The sequence below is a fragment of the Buceros rhinoceros genome, unplaced genomic scaffold (assembly GCF_000710305.1).
Source record: "Buceros rhinoceros silvestris isolate BGI_N320 unplaced genomic scaffold, ASM71030v1 scaffold34813, whole genome shotgun sequence".
Taxonomy (NCBI): Eukaryota; Metazoa; Chordata; class Aves; order Bucerotiformes; family Bucerotidae; genus Buceros; species Buceros rhinoceros.
In genome coordinates this window covers 2,157-15,550 of record NW_010402418.1, presented here as the reverse complement: position 1 = coordinate 15,550, position 13,394 = coordinate 2,157, and the positions used below count along the sequence as shown (strand labels likewise).

Below are 13,394 nucleotides of genomic sequence, written 5' to 3'. Positions count from 1 at the left end.
TGACAAAAGGAATCGGCGAACAATCTGCTGCTGCACATCTTCCCTTGTTTCTCCTCCCGGAGTGGAGAGTCTTGGGGAGAGGCTTCTCCAAAGCATGCCGAGTTCTGCAAACATGCTGGAAGAATTGATGGCATTTCTATGTGTCTGGTCTTCTTGAGTCGTTTCCTTGCTCTTTTATTTGAATAATAACTTTTAAAAAATTCTTTGTTTTAGCTTTCCCTTGGGAATCATGAACACCCGGCAGCAGAGCAAAATTATCTACTCCTGGTACGGAAAACCCACGAGCTCAGACAGAAAACTGAGGACTTACCAGTACAAGTAGGTAGCATTTATTTCTGGCTTGCTCAGAGAAACAGCTAGTGAAGGTTTCTTTTCTCTTTTGACATTTTTTGGGTCGATGTGGCAGTCAGTAAGAGTATGAGTAGGGTTTTGAGCGTTGTGGCATGACACTCTGCCTGTATAACAAAACATTGCCATAAAGCTCTTGAATTATGAATTGTGTAATGTATGTGTAAACAAAAGCATTTAACTAAATCTGTGAACAAGTGTTAGCTGTCTAATTTAAACATATATGAAAGCTTTTAATCGGGCAACTAAATTGTAAGCTTTGCAAGAATATTGACAGACCGTCATCTGTAATAAGTGAATTATGAAGAATATGAAATGCTGTTAATCTGCATATGTATGTCACTTTCTAGGGGAATTATTATTGCATCAGAAAGAAGCAGGAACGAAACCTGTGTACAACTCGGTGATTTTATTTTAGTAGAAGGGGAGAATGCAGACCAGCCTTTTGTGGCACAACTCCTCGATTTATATGAAGATGGTAAGAGAAATTAAGATTTCCCAGAGAGGAACTAAATTTTTAAATCTCTTGAAGTTATCTATTTCATGGGGATGTAATTAGCATTAACACTAGCTTAATTTATTAAGGAAATTGGGCTTTGGTAATCACTGCATCTGTATTCACGTGCTCCCCAAATAACTGGGGCTGGTGGCTTGTATCAGCTGAGTTTGATAGATAAGTGGAGCGCTTAAAGACGTTAAATTCTTGCGATCTTTTTGCTTAGTTGTCTAATTTAGAAGAAATGGTCCTTGAGGAAGACAGTGTGAGCTTATGCTTTGTTTAGAGAATCCAAATGGAGCCAGAGCTCTGCAGCCCTGGAATGTGCATACTGTTAGACATCAGGTGATTCAGTGATAAAGTACAAGGCTGAAAAAATGGGGCTCATCACATCTGTCTCTCTTAGAACTACTTGTTTATAGATAGAGAAAGCTGTGAAGAGGTAAATCATGGAAGGTGAGTGATACAAAGACTTCTGCCTGAGTCTGAATTAGAAACTATTTGTTAGCTATGTCTGATTTCTTTGAACAGCTTTTGTTGTTTGTTTTGGACCATCGTAATGATATTTTGAGGGGTTTTTTTAAATTTATTTAGTTTTTTTAAACATGAATACATATCGGTCCAGCTTATTTACTAGTGCGCATTTATTGTAACAAAACTGAATATTCTTTTCACACTGAAATGAAACCTGTGAAACTTCCTTGAAAACAGGATTTTCCTTTTGTCATGTATCTTTCACAAACTTGTTACAGATCTGTGGCTTTGTTTTCGTTCAAAGACAAACACCTTAAAATGTAGAGAGCAACTTAATATTCAGTTGTAATATGTTCCAAATGTTTCTTTCAACTCTCTCCACACTTAATCTGTTTGCAATGTTCATTCAGACTTTCTCCTAGATATTTCAACAGCAGAATTCTCTGGTTTGTTAGGCAATGGACGAACATGTTTCTGGCTTATTTTTAAAATAACATTAACATTACAAATAATGTTCTGAAATTTCTTGGTTCTCCTTTTATGTCACTGCTTTTGCTTAATGGGGTTTGATTAGATCAGGTCTATGCAAATGAAGGACCTCTTCATTGGTGATAGCAAACTGGTGGTCTGGAGCTGGTCTCCAGGTGTTTTGTGGTTGAGAGCCCATGTATCTTAGTCCTTAAAAGTCTCAACTCAGACATTTTAAATGAGCTTAGAAAATAGGAGCTGTAATCTCTTATCAGATGTTTTCTCACCTGGGACCAGGGAGGTTGTCTGTCCTTGATGGCATTTCAGGTAAAGTAATTTTTTGAGGTCTGGTAAGATCTATTTATGATACAACAAAATTCTTAATGTCCACTGACCTTTTTCCTTGTTACAGGTGCTCAGCAGAAACATGCCATTGTGCAGTGGTTCTCCCATATCACAGAGATACCACAGAACAAACGGAAACTGCTTAGAAGAGAGGTTTCTCCCCAGGAGGTGTTTTTGGATCAAGTTCCTGGCTATGACACTGATATAGCAGTGGAGACCATCATTAAGAGCACCATGGTATGTACTCAACCCCTCCACACACAGGGTGGAGGAAGAAACTGAAACAAATTGAACAGTGCAGTTACTTTCCTCCCTCCCAAACCTGATGTGTGATGTCTATGTCTTAATGCAGTTAATGTAGAATATGATAGTTGAAAACTGTTGATGTTCTGTTTTTCCTCTATCCTAAAATGACTTTGGCTGTTGGCAGCCAGGTGGTTTAGAGGCTTGTGTGGAAAGGAGTAATGTGAATGGGAGTCCTGTAGTGCAATAAACTCAACCTAGTGTAAATTTAGGGCAAAGGTGTTGCCCCCTGTCATGAAGGATTGCATGAGCTCCAGTACTAAGGTCTATGAGCACAAAATAGTTTGGTGCTAAGCAAATAGTTGAGTACTATATAAACAGTGAGGGTTAAGGTATGTGTGTTTTGTTATTTTCTGTTTTCCCAGGTAATACCGCTACATCTGTGGCAGGAACTCCCTATTATGTTAAACAAGGAACAAATTTTCTATGTAAAACAGTCCTGGGATGGGAAATGCTTTAAGACTTTGTCCCCTGACACATTCTCTAAGCTGAAAGAAGCTAACAAGAAATCAGGTGGCATCCCAAGCGCTTCAAACTCATTTATTCATTCGGACATCGTAACTCCCGTGAAAAAAGAGACAGAGTGTGTTGTTCGGAGTGCCACAAAACCAAAGAATGTGGGGCTGGAAATGGAGTCAAAACATTCTGCTTCCAAGTCCTCCCTTGCTAAGGAGAGGCGTTCACAAAGAGTGGCTGATGGCGCCAAAACTCCAACAGCGAGGAAGAAGTTACAGTTAAACAGTACGTAAATGGCAATATTCTGTCCGGTTGCTAGTGTTGGATGTAGTGTGGCTTGTGCCTCTTTATTTTGGGTAGTTCAAACAATGGTAATATTCCACATCAGTACTTTTAGCTACCTTATGCAGGCTTTGGGGTTAGCCTAAGCCTTTGGGGCACACCAGTTGTTTGTCTTGTGTTCTTTCAAGCGCTGTACTGCTTATATCCTGTTGCTGTAATTTTATTTTATTTTTAACCAGTAAGTCTAAATTAAAGTGCTTCTTGGCTGAAATGCTACCTATCAGCCTAACCTGACCTCAGAATGACTCCCTTCCTTTAGTTTTCTGACTGATGGTGCACTGGGATGATTATGTTGGGCTGGCTGAGTAAGCACATTTAATCCTATATAATATGGAATATTTTCAAACTGGACTAAAGTGGTAAGTGTTGGAGGAGGGGGAGAAAACTCACAAAATATATTTGTATTCTATCTAGTCATCTTTTTAGAGGAAGTGTATGGCTTCTGTCTTGTTCCTGGAGTGTAACGCCTTCCCCTGTCATTTCAGTGGTACCCACCGAGCCAGTCATACCATGTCTTCTAAAAGTTAACCAAACTAGCCTGACGGAAAGTTTGTTTTACTCTTGATTCCTAGGTCCCACAAGATCTCCTAAAGGCAAGCTCCTGGGATGTGAAGTTTTGAAACTTCTGGATGATGACTGTGATGCTGAGGCACCGTTAGAACCATCAGCTACTAAAAGAAAAGTGAAATTCACTGGCATTTTAGGCTCACCACCAAAAATACCTTGCACCAATGATAAGTCAAAGTCGATGTCTGATACGGCAGAGCACTGGCAGAAGTTTGACGTGGTACGATTATCCCCCTACAGTAAGGGCAAAGACTCCAGCGAGAAAGCCAAGAACCTTAATATGAAAGATGACACTGTATCGTAAGTGATAGCCTGGTTTATGGTTATTTTTGTAGGGGATTGTTATTTGTTTGTGGTTCTCTTAAAGCACATTTATCACAGGCTTCTGGAGAGAAGCGGGTGAAGTCTCTGTGTGTACTGCGTTTTGCCTGTTGAGATCACTTCATGAATTTCTTTTTTCTAGAAAAGAAATCAAAACTCAAAAAGCATGTTTGTTTAAGTATATTTTCACGTAGCCTTTAAAAATGGCATTAATCTGGGGCAGGAGCCAAAAAGCAGTCATGTTTCTCCTTTCAAGGAGTAAAGATGGGGGGGATACTTGGTGGATCTGCATCCCTGTTTTTGTTGCTTACTGTATAGCAAAACAACATTTGTATTTCATTGACAAGGTAATGGCATCACAGTGGTATTTATAGATCTGAAAAGAGTAATGAGAACTATCTACAAATAACTAGAGTAATCCATCTCGTTGTGTCCTTTCAACTAACAGGAACGTTGTATTAACAGTGTTTCAGTGGTAGGGATGAAGAGGCCAAGAAGACAAAGAAGGAATCTCAAAAGAAAAATAGAAAAATTTCCTCCTCCTTTAAACCTCAGAGACATCAGTTTTGAACTGACACCAGTGCAGTTGCTGTTGTCCCAGGTCAGGTAGCAACTTGGATTTGTATGGGCTCAGGGTCTCTTTAGACTTGCCACCTTTCAACTGATTCACAAAGCTTTACTATAAAGTTTAGGTGTTGCCATAAAAGTCTTTACAGTACAGGCTGTGAATGAACTCTAGTGAATATCGACTGCCATAACCATCGAGCCTGAAGCTTGGAAGGGCTCCTCTCTGTCTTTGCAAGTGTGATGCAAAGAGGAAATACAAACAGCGTTGTGTTCTTGCTTTACAGTTTAACCAGACATCAGGAACTGGATACTCAGAGCCTTGTATTGACCCCTCGTTCTCGTAGAGTATGTGCTCAGAGAACAAGCACTCGAATTGCAGAGCAAATCAGGTAAACTTTTGTGTCCATGATACGCAGATTGCTATTGATAGTTTGAAGCCTTGAGAGTTTGTCTAGCTTAATATTCAAATGGTTCTAGATGCACAGTGTGAGTGAAAACTGTCTTATGTTCAGAAACAAAGCTGACTCGTGTGCATCAGAAAACTGTCTTCCCTTAACCCAGTCTATTAAATAGCCATGGAAAACGAACAGCTCCAGTGGGAAGTAATGTTGGCTTGCTGGTTACAATTAACTACAGAAAAAGCTGTAAAGGTACAAATAATACTTTGTAGTAAGTAGAGTTACATGTATTTTTTTTTAAAACTTATGTCATTTCTGTTTCTCGTAGCATATTAAATACACTAGAGTTGGACCAGGAAGAGGATCTTCTGTCTAGCTCAGACAGCTCTTACTCTTCAAGCAGTGAGGAAGAGGAGGATGATGAACTTTGTACACCAGAAAAGAAAACTAAATCAAGCAGAATATTCAGCACCCCAAAATCTTCAAGGAAGACCTCAGATCACTCTCCTGCTAAGACCCTGAAGAAAGCTGTAAGATTCTATATAAAAGAGCTGGTTTTATTATTTCTGAGCCAATTATTTGAATGCTTGATGCCTGCGTACCCCAGTTAGATATCGGAACTCCTTAGCTTTTAATGAAACACTACCCTGATTTATGTGATCTTTGATATGAGGAGATTATGCAAACATATGAAACACTTGCGTGTTCGGAATGTTGTGACAGTGTTGATCAGAAAACTCGAGCCTAAATGGGGAAAAGGGTGGATTGGGCTGAAGCTGAACAAACTGGTGAATCCATTTATGGCCACCATTTTAACTTGCATTGTAAGCTGCACACTGAGACGTTTTACTTCTGTGTCTGTATAGTCTTTGAGTGCAGTCTATAAGTGACAGCAGAAGGGCCGACTTTGGGCTTGGCAGTAGAGTTGTCCTGATTCTTGAGAGCTTACCAGTGTGCAGACGGGTACAACGCAAAAGGGATGTTCTACAGAGTTCATGGCCGCTCTAAAGACTGTGGCCAGCAGTTTTTGATAGCGTCCTGGCTGCTGGAGGAGATGGGATGCCTGACTCATTAAGACTGTATTCAGCACCATAGCCAGGTATATACTGCCAATGGCTCATTTTTACTCTGTGTTTATGAAACGTCTAGCACAGAAAACCTAGTGTAACTACAACTTGTATGCACAACAAAGAATAACAACGATATTGTGTGGCTTTTTTGTTTGCACAGTGAAATTCAGATCAATTTCTAGTTGCTTGCTGTTTCTTAAGAACCGGGTCATTCTCTAACACAGCGCTTGAGAAAAACATTAGCAATCTTAAAATTCTTCACACAGTTAAAAGGTGTAATTGTCTTTGTCACCACCCCCTTTCCAGTTTTTTTTCAATGAAGAAAAGACCCTGAGGCTTGTTTGGTAATTCCCTTTGTAAAGACTGTTTCTCTGTTCATCTTGCACTCCGGCATCTCTGGTAGTCTTCATACATCAGTAATGTTTAGAGAACTTGTATGAATTGTCAGTCTCCAGTAGAAAATGCCATATAAAGAAAATCTGTCTGAGGTTGTAACTTTTCTTTGCAGCCTTTACCAGGAACACCGAAGACACCCCGGAATGCAACTCCTGAAATACCCAAGCGCAACCATGCAGCCCAGAAACCCTCCAGTGTACTAGAAGAAGCCAGATTAAGGTAACAGGTGCTCAGGGGAGGAAATAATCTTTTGTGTCAAGTATGCCAAGCAGTAGGTTGTGCTGAAATGGGGAAGTGTCACCTTCACCATGGGTAAATTTGGTAAAAACGCGTGATATTCTGGTACCAGAAGAGCGTTTAAGAATCTACAGTACAATACTAATTTACAGATACTAGTGGAATTTACAATGCTACTTTTACAATTTCAAATTATTAAAACTAGTCCACGCTAAGCTCTTCAGAATGAGGTATCTCTCTTTTATTCTGTGCAGCATTAGAAAAACAAAGATGTTACTATCTTTAGATTGTAAAGGTACAATACCTGTCTCCTGGTGTGTGAAAAAGCTTTACAGGTATCATTATACATCTCCATAGTGCAAAAAAAGAAATGCATTCAGGGCTGACTGTATCTTTCAAACTGAGTTTTAGATTTTTCTGTTTCCTGTAAGTAGCCTCCCCTGTTTTATCCTACCTCTACACTGACTCACAAATTTTGTGCGAATTGGAACAGCTTTTAGATCTTTGTTGCTGCATATTCATGCTGTTTCTTTATGACAATGACTGTTCAGCCCTCCTAAATTTAAAAGCATGTGCAGAGAGGCTAGGCTATTTCTTTTGGAATATGTGACATTGGTGTTCAGCCTTAAGAGAGGTTTAAAACTACACACAACTGTGAAAAGTGGAGCATCAGACTAGTAGTTTTCCTCAGTGGGCCCTTCAGGTAGAACGGCAAAAATAAAAACTCTGAACCTCCTGTTTCAATTTCCCCTTTCTTTTTTTAATCAAAAGGCTGCATGTTTCTGCTGTCCCAGAATCTCTGCCTTGTCGTGAGGAAGAGTTCCAGGATATCTATAACTTTGTGGAAAGCAAACTTCTTGATGGTACTGGAGGGTGAGTTTTGTGACACTGTAAGCGACATCACATCTACCTATGACATAGCAGCAGTCAGGCAATCACCACTACTTCTATTTAAAAAGTTATTGTCATTTGGCTGAATTAAAGTTTCTAGTTTAATTTTCCCAGTATTTTTTGTCCTTAAGAAGAGTTGTACACGGAAGTAATGTGGGGATTTTTATTGTACAGATTCAAATTAAAGACAAGAATACGATTAGTCAATTTTGGATGTCTGGGAAACATTTTTTTAGAAGTAAATTACATTTATGAAGTATTTTAGGATGTTAATTGCTTCAGTAATAATAAAAATCCTCATGACACATTACACATGTCCCAGTTTGCAAGTAACTGAAATACAAGGAATTGCCTGAAGTGACAGAGGAGCAGTATTCAAGGCTGATCTTGGAGCCCAGGAATTCCAGCCCGTTAATCCTAAAAGCATTACCATTTGGCTCAGGCTGCTGAAAAGGTGTTTTCCTTTTGCAGATGCATGTACATTTCTGGAGTGCCTGGAACAGGTAAAACTGCAACTGTTCATGAAGTAATTCGTTGTCTTCAGCAAGCTGCAGAGGATGATGACCTACCATCATTCCAGTTTGTGGAGATCAATGGCATGAAGCTGACTGACCCTCACCAAGCTTATGTGCAGATACTAGAGGTGAGTAAAGCCTCTTTAATGGCTCTTGGGTTTAAAAGAGAGGAGATCGTATGCTTTACGATCAGATCCTTGATGTGTTACAGTATTCAAGATACTTCATGTATCAATACTATATGAGTATTCTTTTGTTTCTGTTCTCCTTTATGGACAGTTTCTGGTAGACATGAGTGTCTTATGATCTACTTTTCCTTTGTTTCCTCTTCCTCCCCTGGAAAGAAAAACCCAGATGCTTGGCATTGATTATTAGAGAAAAGCTAATTCCTGTTTGGTTTTAAACTTCCTGTTTCCAGGGTTTGAGTGTGATAACCTGCAGCTTTTTTTAATCCTTGTCCAGTTACTGACAGGTCAGAAAGTGACAGCAACCCATGCTGCAGTACTGCTGGCAAAGCTGTTCAGTACGCCTGGACCGAAGAGGAAGACGACAGTGCTCATAGTGGATGAGGTGAGAACTCTGTTCTCTTTCCTTGAAGTATAGTAAGAAATGAGTATTTGGAGGATCGAAAAAGTCAAATTATACATGCTTAGGGTATAACATATGTGATCCTAATAGACTTAGGAGAGGAGACACACAAATAGTTCCTCTTAGCCTTATTAGGACAGTGAATTTAAATGGACAAGTATCCTCTTGTGTTGTTCTCTACCTTGGATTTCATGCTGGGTTTGTTTTGTTTTGGACCAAGTCAAGGAATGAGTTGTTCTGTCTAGTCTTAAATACCATGGAATTCAACCATCTTTTGTATTTTGTCTGGAAGCTGCTGCTTTTCCAGTGACAAAACTCACGGTGAAATAATGAAACTCATATCCAGTTTTGAAACTTCTTGAATGTGCTATGTTCAGTAATAAACAAACGCACACTTATTTTTTGCTGATAGCTAATGCAGGCTCTCACATGGAGGGACTTTTAACCTTGTTAGGTGTAGTACTAATATCACAATAGTGTTTTAAAAACTGCACCTGCTTAATCGCTTGCTGTGATTAGTATTGTTCAATCATCTAGTAGGACTGTGCTTTTCCAAAAGAGACAAGAGCCGTAATTCAGAAAATGCAGTCCTATTAGTTAGGTGGATAAAGTAGACACACTGGAGACAGCTTGTTCAGAATCACTAAGACCTCTCCTGTGGCAGAGCTAGCTCTCACCCCCCTCAGGTATTGTAAACAACAACACTATTCTTTTTTCAGTCTAATGCTTCTCTTTCTGTCTCTGCAGCTTGATCTTCTGTGGACCCGGAAACAGAACGTGATGTACAGTTTATTTGACTGGCCAACTCAAAAGCACTCCAAGTTAATCATCTTGGCCATTGCTAACACCATGGACTTGCCAGAGAGAATAATGATGAACAGAGTAGCTAGCAGGCTGGTATGTCCTAGCAGTTTTGTTGCTATGCTATCAAATTACAACAGATTAAAAACTGTATGCAGTCAAAAGTGACCCAGCAGAAGGGCAGGGTTGGTTACATCAGAGGTTAAACAATGCTTTTGCAATTCACTCTTCATAGGGCAGATAATGAGCACATAAGTCTTAGCAAAGTAAGTTTGGGAATCAGGTTACTAATCAGATGTTATGCCATGTAAGTACACTATGTTCTTGAAAGAACTGAATCAAGAATGCAGATGTCTTTTTAAACATACTAAGATCTAGATAATCAAATGCTGTGCTTCATGGCTAAGCTCTAGAGTTCAGAATTCTCTTCTGGCTTCCCTTCCTCTTTCCCCTTTCATTCTGGGCACCCAGTTACTTCTCTCTGTTTGCCATCATCAGCGGGTAGACTTTCTTTATTGGATGCCTTTGGACAGAAAGTTGGAGGCACTCTGTACCTGTGTTGAATGAATTTTTCTAGGTCATCTCTTCATCACTGCTCTGAAAAGTGATTTGCAAAAACAGTGCTCTGTGTCTCCAGCCTTCTGTGACTCAAAAATAGTTCCACAGCATGTGAATTGCTAAAGTTGCAGATCAGCTGAGTCCATATAGTCACAAGGGAGAAGAATTTTGCATAAGAAATGCAGAAGTCAGACCTCCTGCAGAATATGAAAGGCAACACACCATCTATAACAGAAATGCTCCTTCTCATCTGAAAGCAGTTTTTATTAGCTGGAGCCAGAAAAGTATTTTTAATTCTTGGCTGATCACTAATGTGAAGTCAATAGTATGGCTGTATACGTGTGTACAGATTTCCTAAAGGAGATCCAAATATTATTTCATAGCTTCTACTGTTACTGTATTAAAAAATAAAGTTTAAGCAGTTGTAATCAAAAGATTCATATTAGATGGCTTTGATTTGTTTATGCGTTTCATAAGAGAAATCTGAATTCTAGTAGCAGCAACGCTTGCTCCTCTGGCTTTTCAGTGAGGAGCTCCAACCAGTGGTCCTCACTTAGTCACAGTTATGTGGATTTGCACATTTATTTCAAAAATACGAAGAAGAATTGATTAAATTATATCACTTGGTAGGGAAGGATGTGAAAGAGAGATTGCTTCTACCGGAGAAGATAAAACTAATGCTATGCTATGCTTGAGCAGTTGAGAGTTTTCAAGCACTTCAAATGTTTCTCAGGCTATTGTGTTATTTACTGTAGGGCCTCACCAGAATGTCCTTTCAGCCCTACACCTACAAACAGTTACAGCAAATAATTTCATCCCGACTGAACGGTGTGAAGGCATTTGATGAGGATGCAATTCAGCTGGTTTCCAGAAAGGTAAGTGCCTTTGTGCTTTGTGTTGTGCTAGGTAAAGAGTGGGGAGATGTTTGTAACAAGAGACAAACTTGGTTCTGTGGCTTTGTGTTCAGTGTTGGAGACAAGTGGGGTGCAAGCAGGGGATCATACAGTATGTTTTCTGTAAGGTATACAGGTTATTTTCACAGGAGATGTTGCTGAAGTGGTGTCCTTACTTTTCCACCTACTTTGAGAAGGCAGCAGTATATTCCAAGAACTGGAGGCATGACAAGAGTCGTGATAATGCATAGTGATAAGATGTCAGCTTTCTCCAGTGCTTGGCATAATGTGAGTCACCAGATGATCTTGAAAAAAAATAGTATGGTGGAGGCAGTAGATATGGCCATATTCATTTTATTTCTCAAGATGTTTAAAGCCACGGCATAATACATAGTGCCTGTTCTGTTGCCAGTCTTAATACTCAGTTATACAAGAAATAAATGAGTTAGATAGCAATAGCTTCTCAAATTGAGATGTATGCATTATTTAAGGTCTTATGTTAGCAATTATACATTTAACTGTATTAAAATTATGTCAGAACATCTGTCAATGCATATACACTTAAGTTTTTTCTGCTAAGCATCGCTGAGGTTAAGAAAGAGTGCTCATAAATATGTCTAAAGTAAATACAAGCATTTGTTTCGTTATGAAGGAACCACCTTTTTGTAAGTAGAGTAGTGATGATTTTGCAGACTGAGTAACTGCAATGTTTTTCTTGTATGATTTTTCTTCAGAAAACCTAGAAAAATAGCTTGTAATTAGAATTTCTAAAGAGTTTCTCATTCTTAGCGCTAGCTGGGTTCTAGGGCTTTTGTATATTATCAGCATCTACTGGGAAAATTAGGTCAGTACTGTATCTAGTGAATGCTCACAGCTTTGTTAAAATTGTAAACCACAAGTGGGATTTTAAAAAATATTTCATTTCAGACACCTAAAAATCTTCATTTGTCAATGTAAATTCACTATACCAGGTATTCCTTTGAGACCTACTAAAAAATATTAGTGTAGTCTCAAAATCAGTATGCTGTTGAGTATGGAAAGACTGAGTTCCCACCCTTTTTTCTTCCTCTTCATGAACCTGGATTGTGGTAGGATCATTACACCATTTCTGAAAACTTTTGGTGTTGAACTGAACTGCTCGCACTGAATTTCGTGGATTTTTTTTCTTAACCTCTGACTTGTGTGATTACAGAAAAGAAGTTGAGTCCTGAATTTATGATGCCCAGATCGTGGTGGGAGGGTTGTTTCTGTTGGTTTTGGTCAATAAGATTATAAAAATCTGGGATTCTAATAACATATTTCACATTGCAGTATCATTGCTCTCTTGTTTTGTGGTCAGGTTGTTGGGCTTTTTGTCCGTGAATTCTTGATTAAATTCTTCTCAACTTGTAGGAAATACTGCCACAAACCTGTCACATTTACTTCCAGGTCGCAGCACTCTCCGGTGATGCAAGGCGTTGCCTCGATATCTGCAGAAGGGCCACTGAGATCTGTGAGTTTGCTAGCCAAAAGGGAACCCCTGAAAGGGTCAGGATGGCCCATGTAACGGAAGCCATAGATGAAATGTTCTCATCGCCATATGTAAATGCAATAAGGTAAAAACATTTCCGAGAGGAATTTGTTTGCTTTTCTGTCTTTTTTTCACTGGGCTGTTTTTTCAAAAACATTCAGTCTGTCATCACCACCCTTTGGGAGCATACATGGTGCATCGTGTTTTGTTGAAGTGTGTTACAGAACCAACCTTGCAGCACAATAAAGAGAGAGAGGTACAAAATAGGAATTAAAGACAGGGGAAACAAAGGCATAGGAGTCCCTTGCACCAGTTTATCCAGGGTGTTTCCATATTAGAGTGTTAGCTCAGATCAGGAGGGGCCTTTTGAAATGTCCTGACTGTCCCTGCTTACTGAACAGTGATTTCACTGATCAGCAGTTTCCAAGTAAGTACATGTATTTGAATTCCTTCCAGTTGGAAGTAAACCTGGAAGATACACTCAGGAGCCCGCAACTGCAAACACGACTGGTTTTTCAGCATACTGGACCAGACCTGGAGCTAGACCAAAGGGAAAAACCACTCGGACATGCACAGTGTAGGCACCGGGTCCTCAGGAGTCCACTATTCCCCTCCGCATGTCTGTCTGTATTGTGTCACTGTCCTTGCTCACTTAATGCAGGCACAGAGGTCTGAGCAGAATGCCAGACTTCCCATTTGAACTGGTTTCTTTCTTGAACATAAATAGATTCTGTTTGGGCTTCCAAAAGGTTTGTTTCCTGAGAGGGTATGCGTCAGGAATTGCCTTTCAGTGGTCTGTACAAGTGCTTGACCAGTTTCTAGTCAAAAGGAAGAGAACCTGCTTCAGCAG

At 39.6% G+C, this 13,394-nt stretch overlaps 1 protein-coding gene across 1 annotated transcript in view; it reads left to right on the top strand.

The window, feature by feature from the left end:
* Nucleotides 1-229: 229 nt before the first annotated feature.
* Nucleotides 230-13,394, top strand: part of ORC1 (origin recognition complex, subunit 1) — a 15,290-nt gene continuing 2,125 nt past the window's right edge. The window contains exons 1-14 of the mRNA XM_010132638.1: nucleotides 230-318; nucleotides 699-826; nucleotides 2,199-2,368; nucleotides 2,800-3,175; nucleotides 3,805-4,099; nucleotides 4,972-5,076; nucleotides 5,414-5,615; nucleotides 6,664-6,770; nucleotides 7,560-7,661; nucleotides 8,151-8,322; nucleotides 8,657-8,764; nucleotides 9,530-9,679; nucleotides 10,897-11,016; nucleotides 12,463-12,629. Of these exons, the coding sequence (XP_010130940.1) occupies nucleotides 230-318; nucleotides 699-826; nucleotides 2,199-2,368; nucleotides 2,800-3,175; nucleotides 3,805-4,099; nucleotides 4,972-5,076; nucleotides 5,414-5,615; nucleotides 6,664-6,770; nucleotides 7,560-7,661; nucleotides 8,151-8,322; nucleotides 8,657-8,764; nucleotides 9,530-9,679; nucleotides 10,897-11,016; nucleotides 12,463-12,629 (2,291 nt within the window). The remainder of the gene's footprint in view (nucleotides 319-698; nucleotides 827-2,198; nucleotides 2,369-2,799; nucleotides 3,176-3,804; nucleotides 4,100-4,971; nucleotides 5,077-5,413; nucleotides 5,616-6,663; nucleotides 6,771-7,559; nucleotides 7,662-8,150; nucleotides 8,323-8,656; nucleotides 8,765-9,529; nucleotides 9,680-10,896; nucleotides 11,017-12,462; nucleotides 12,630-13,394) is intronic.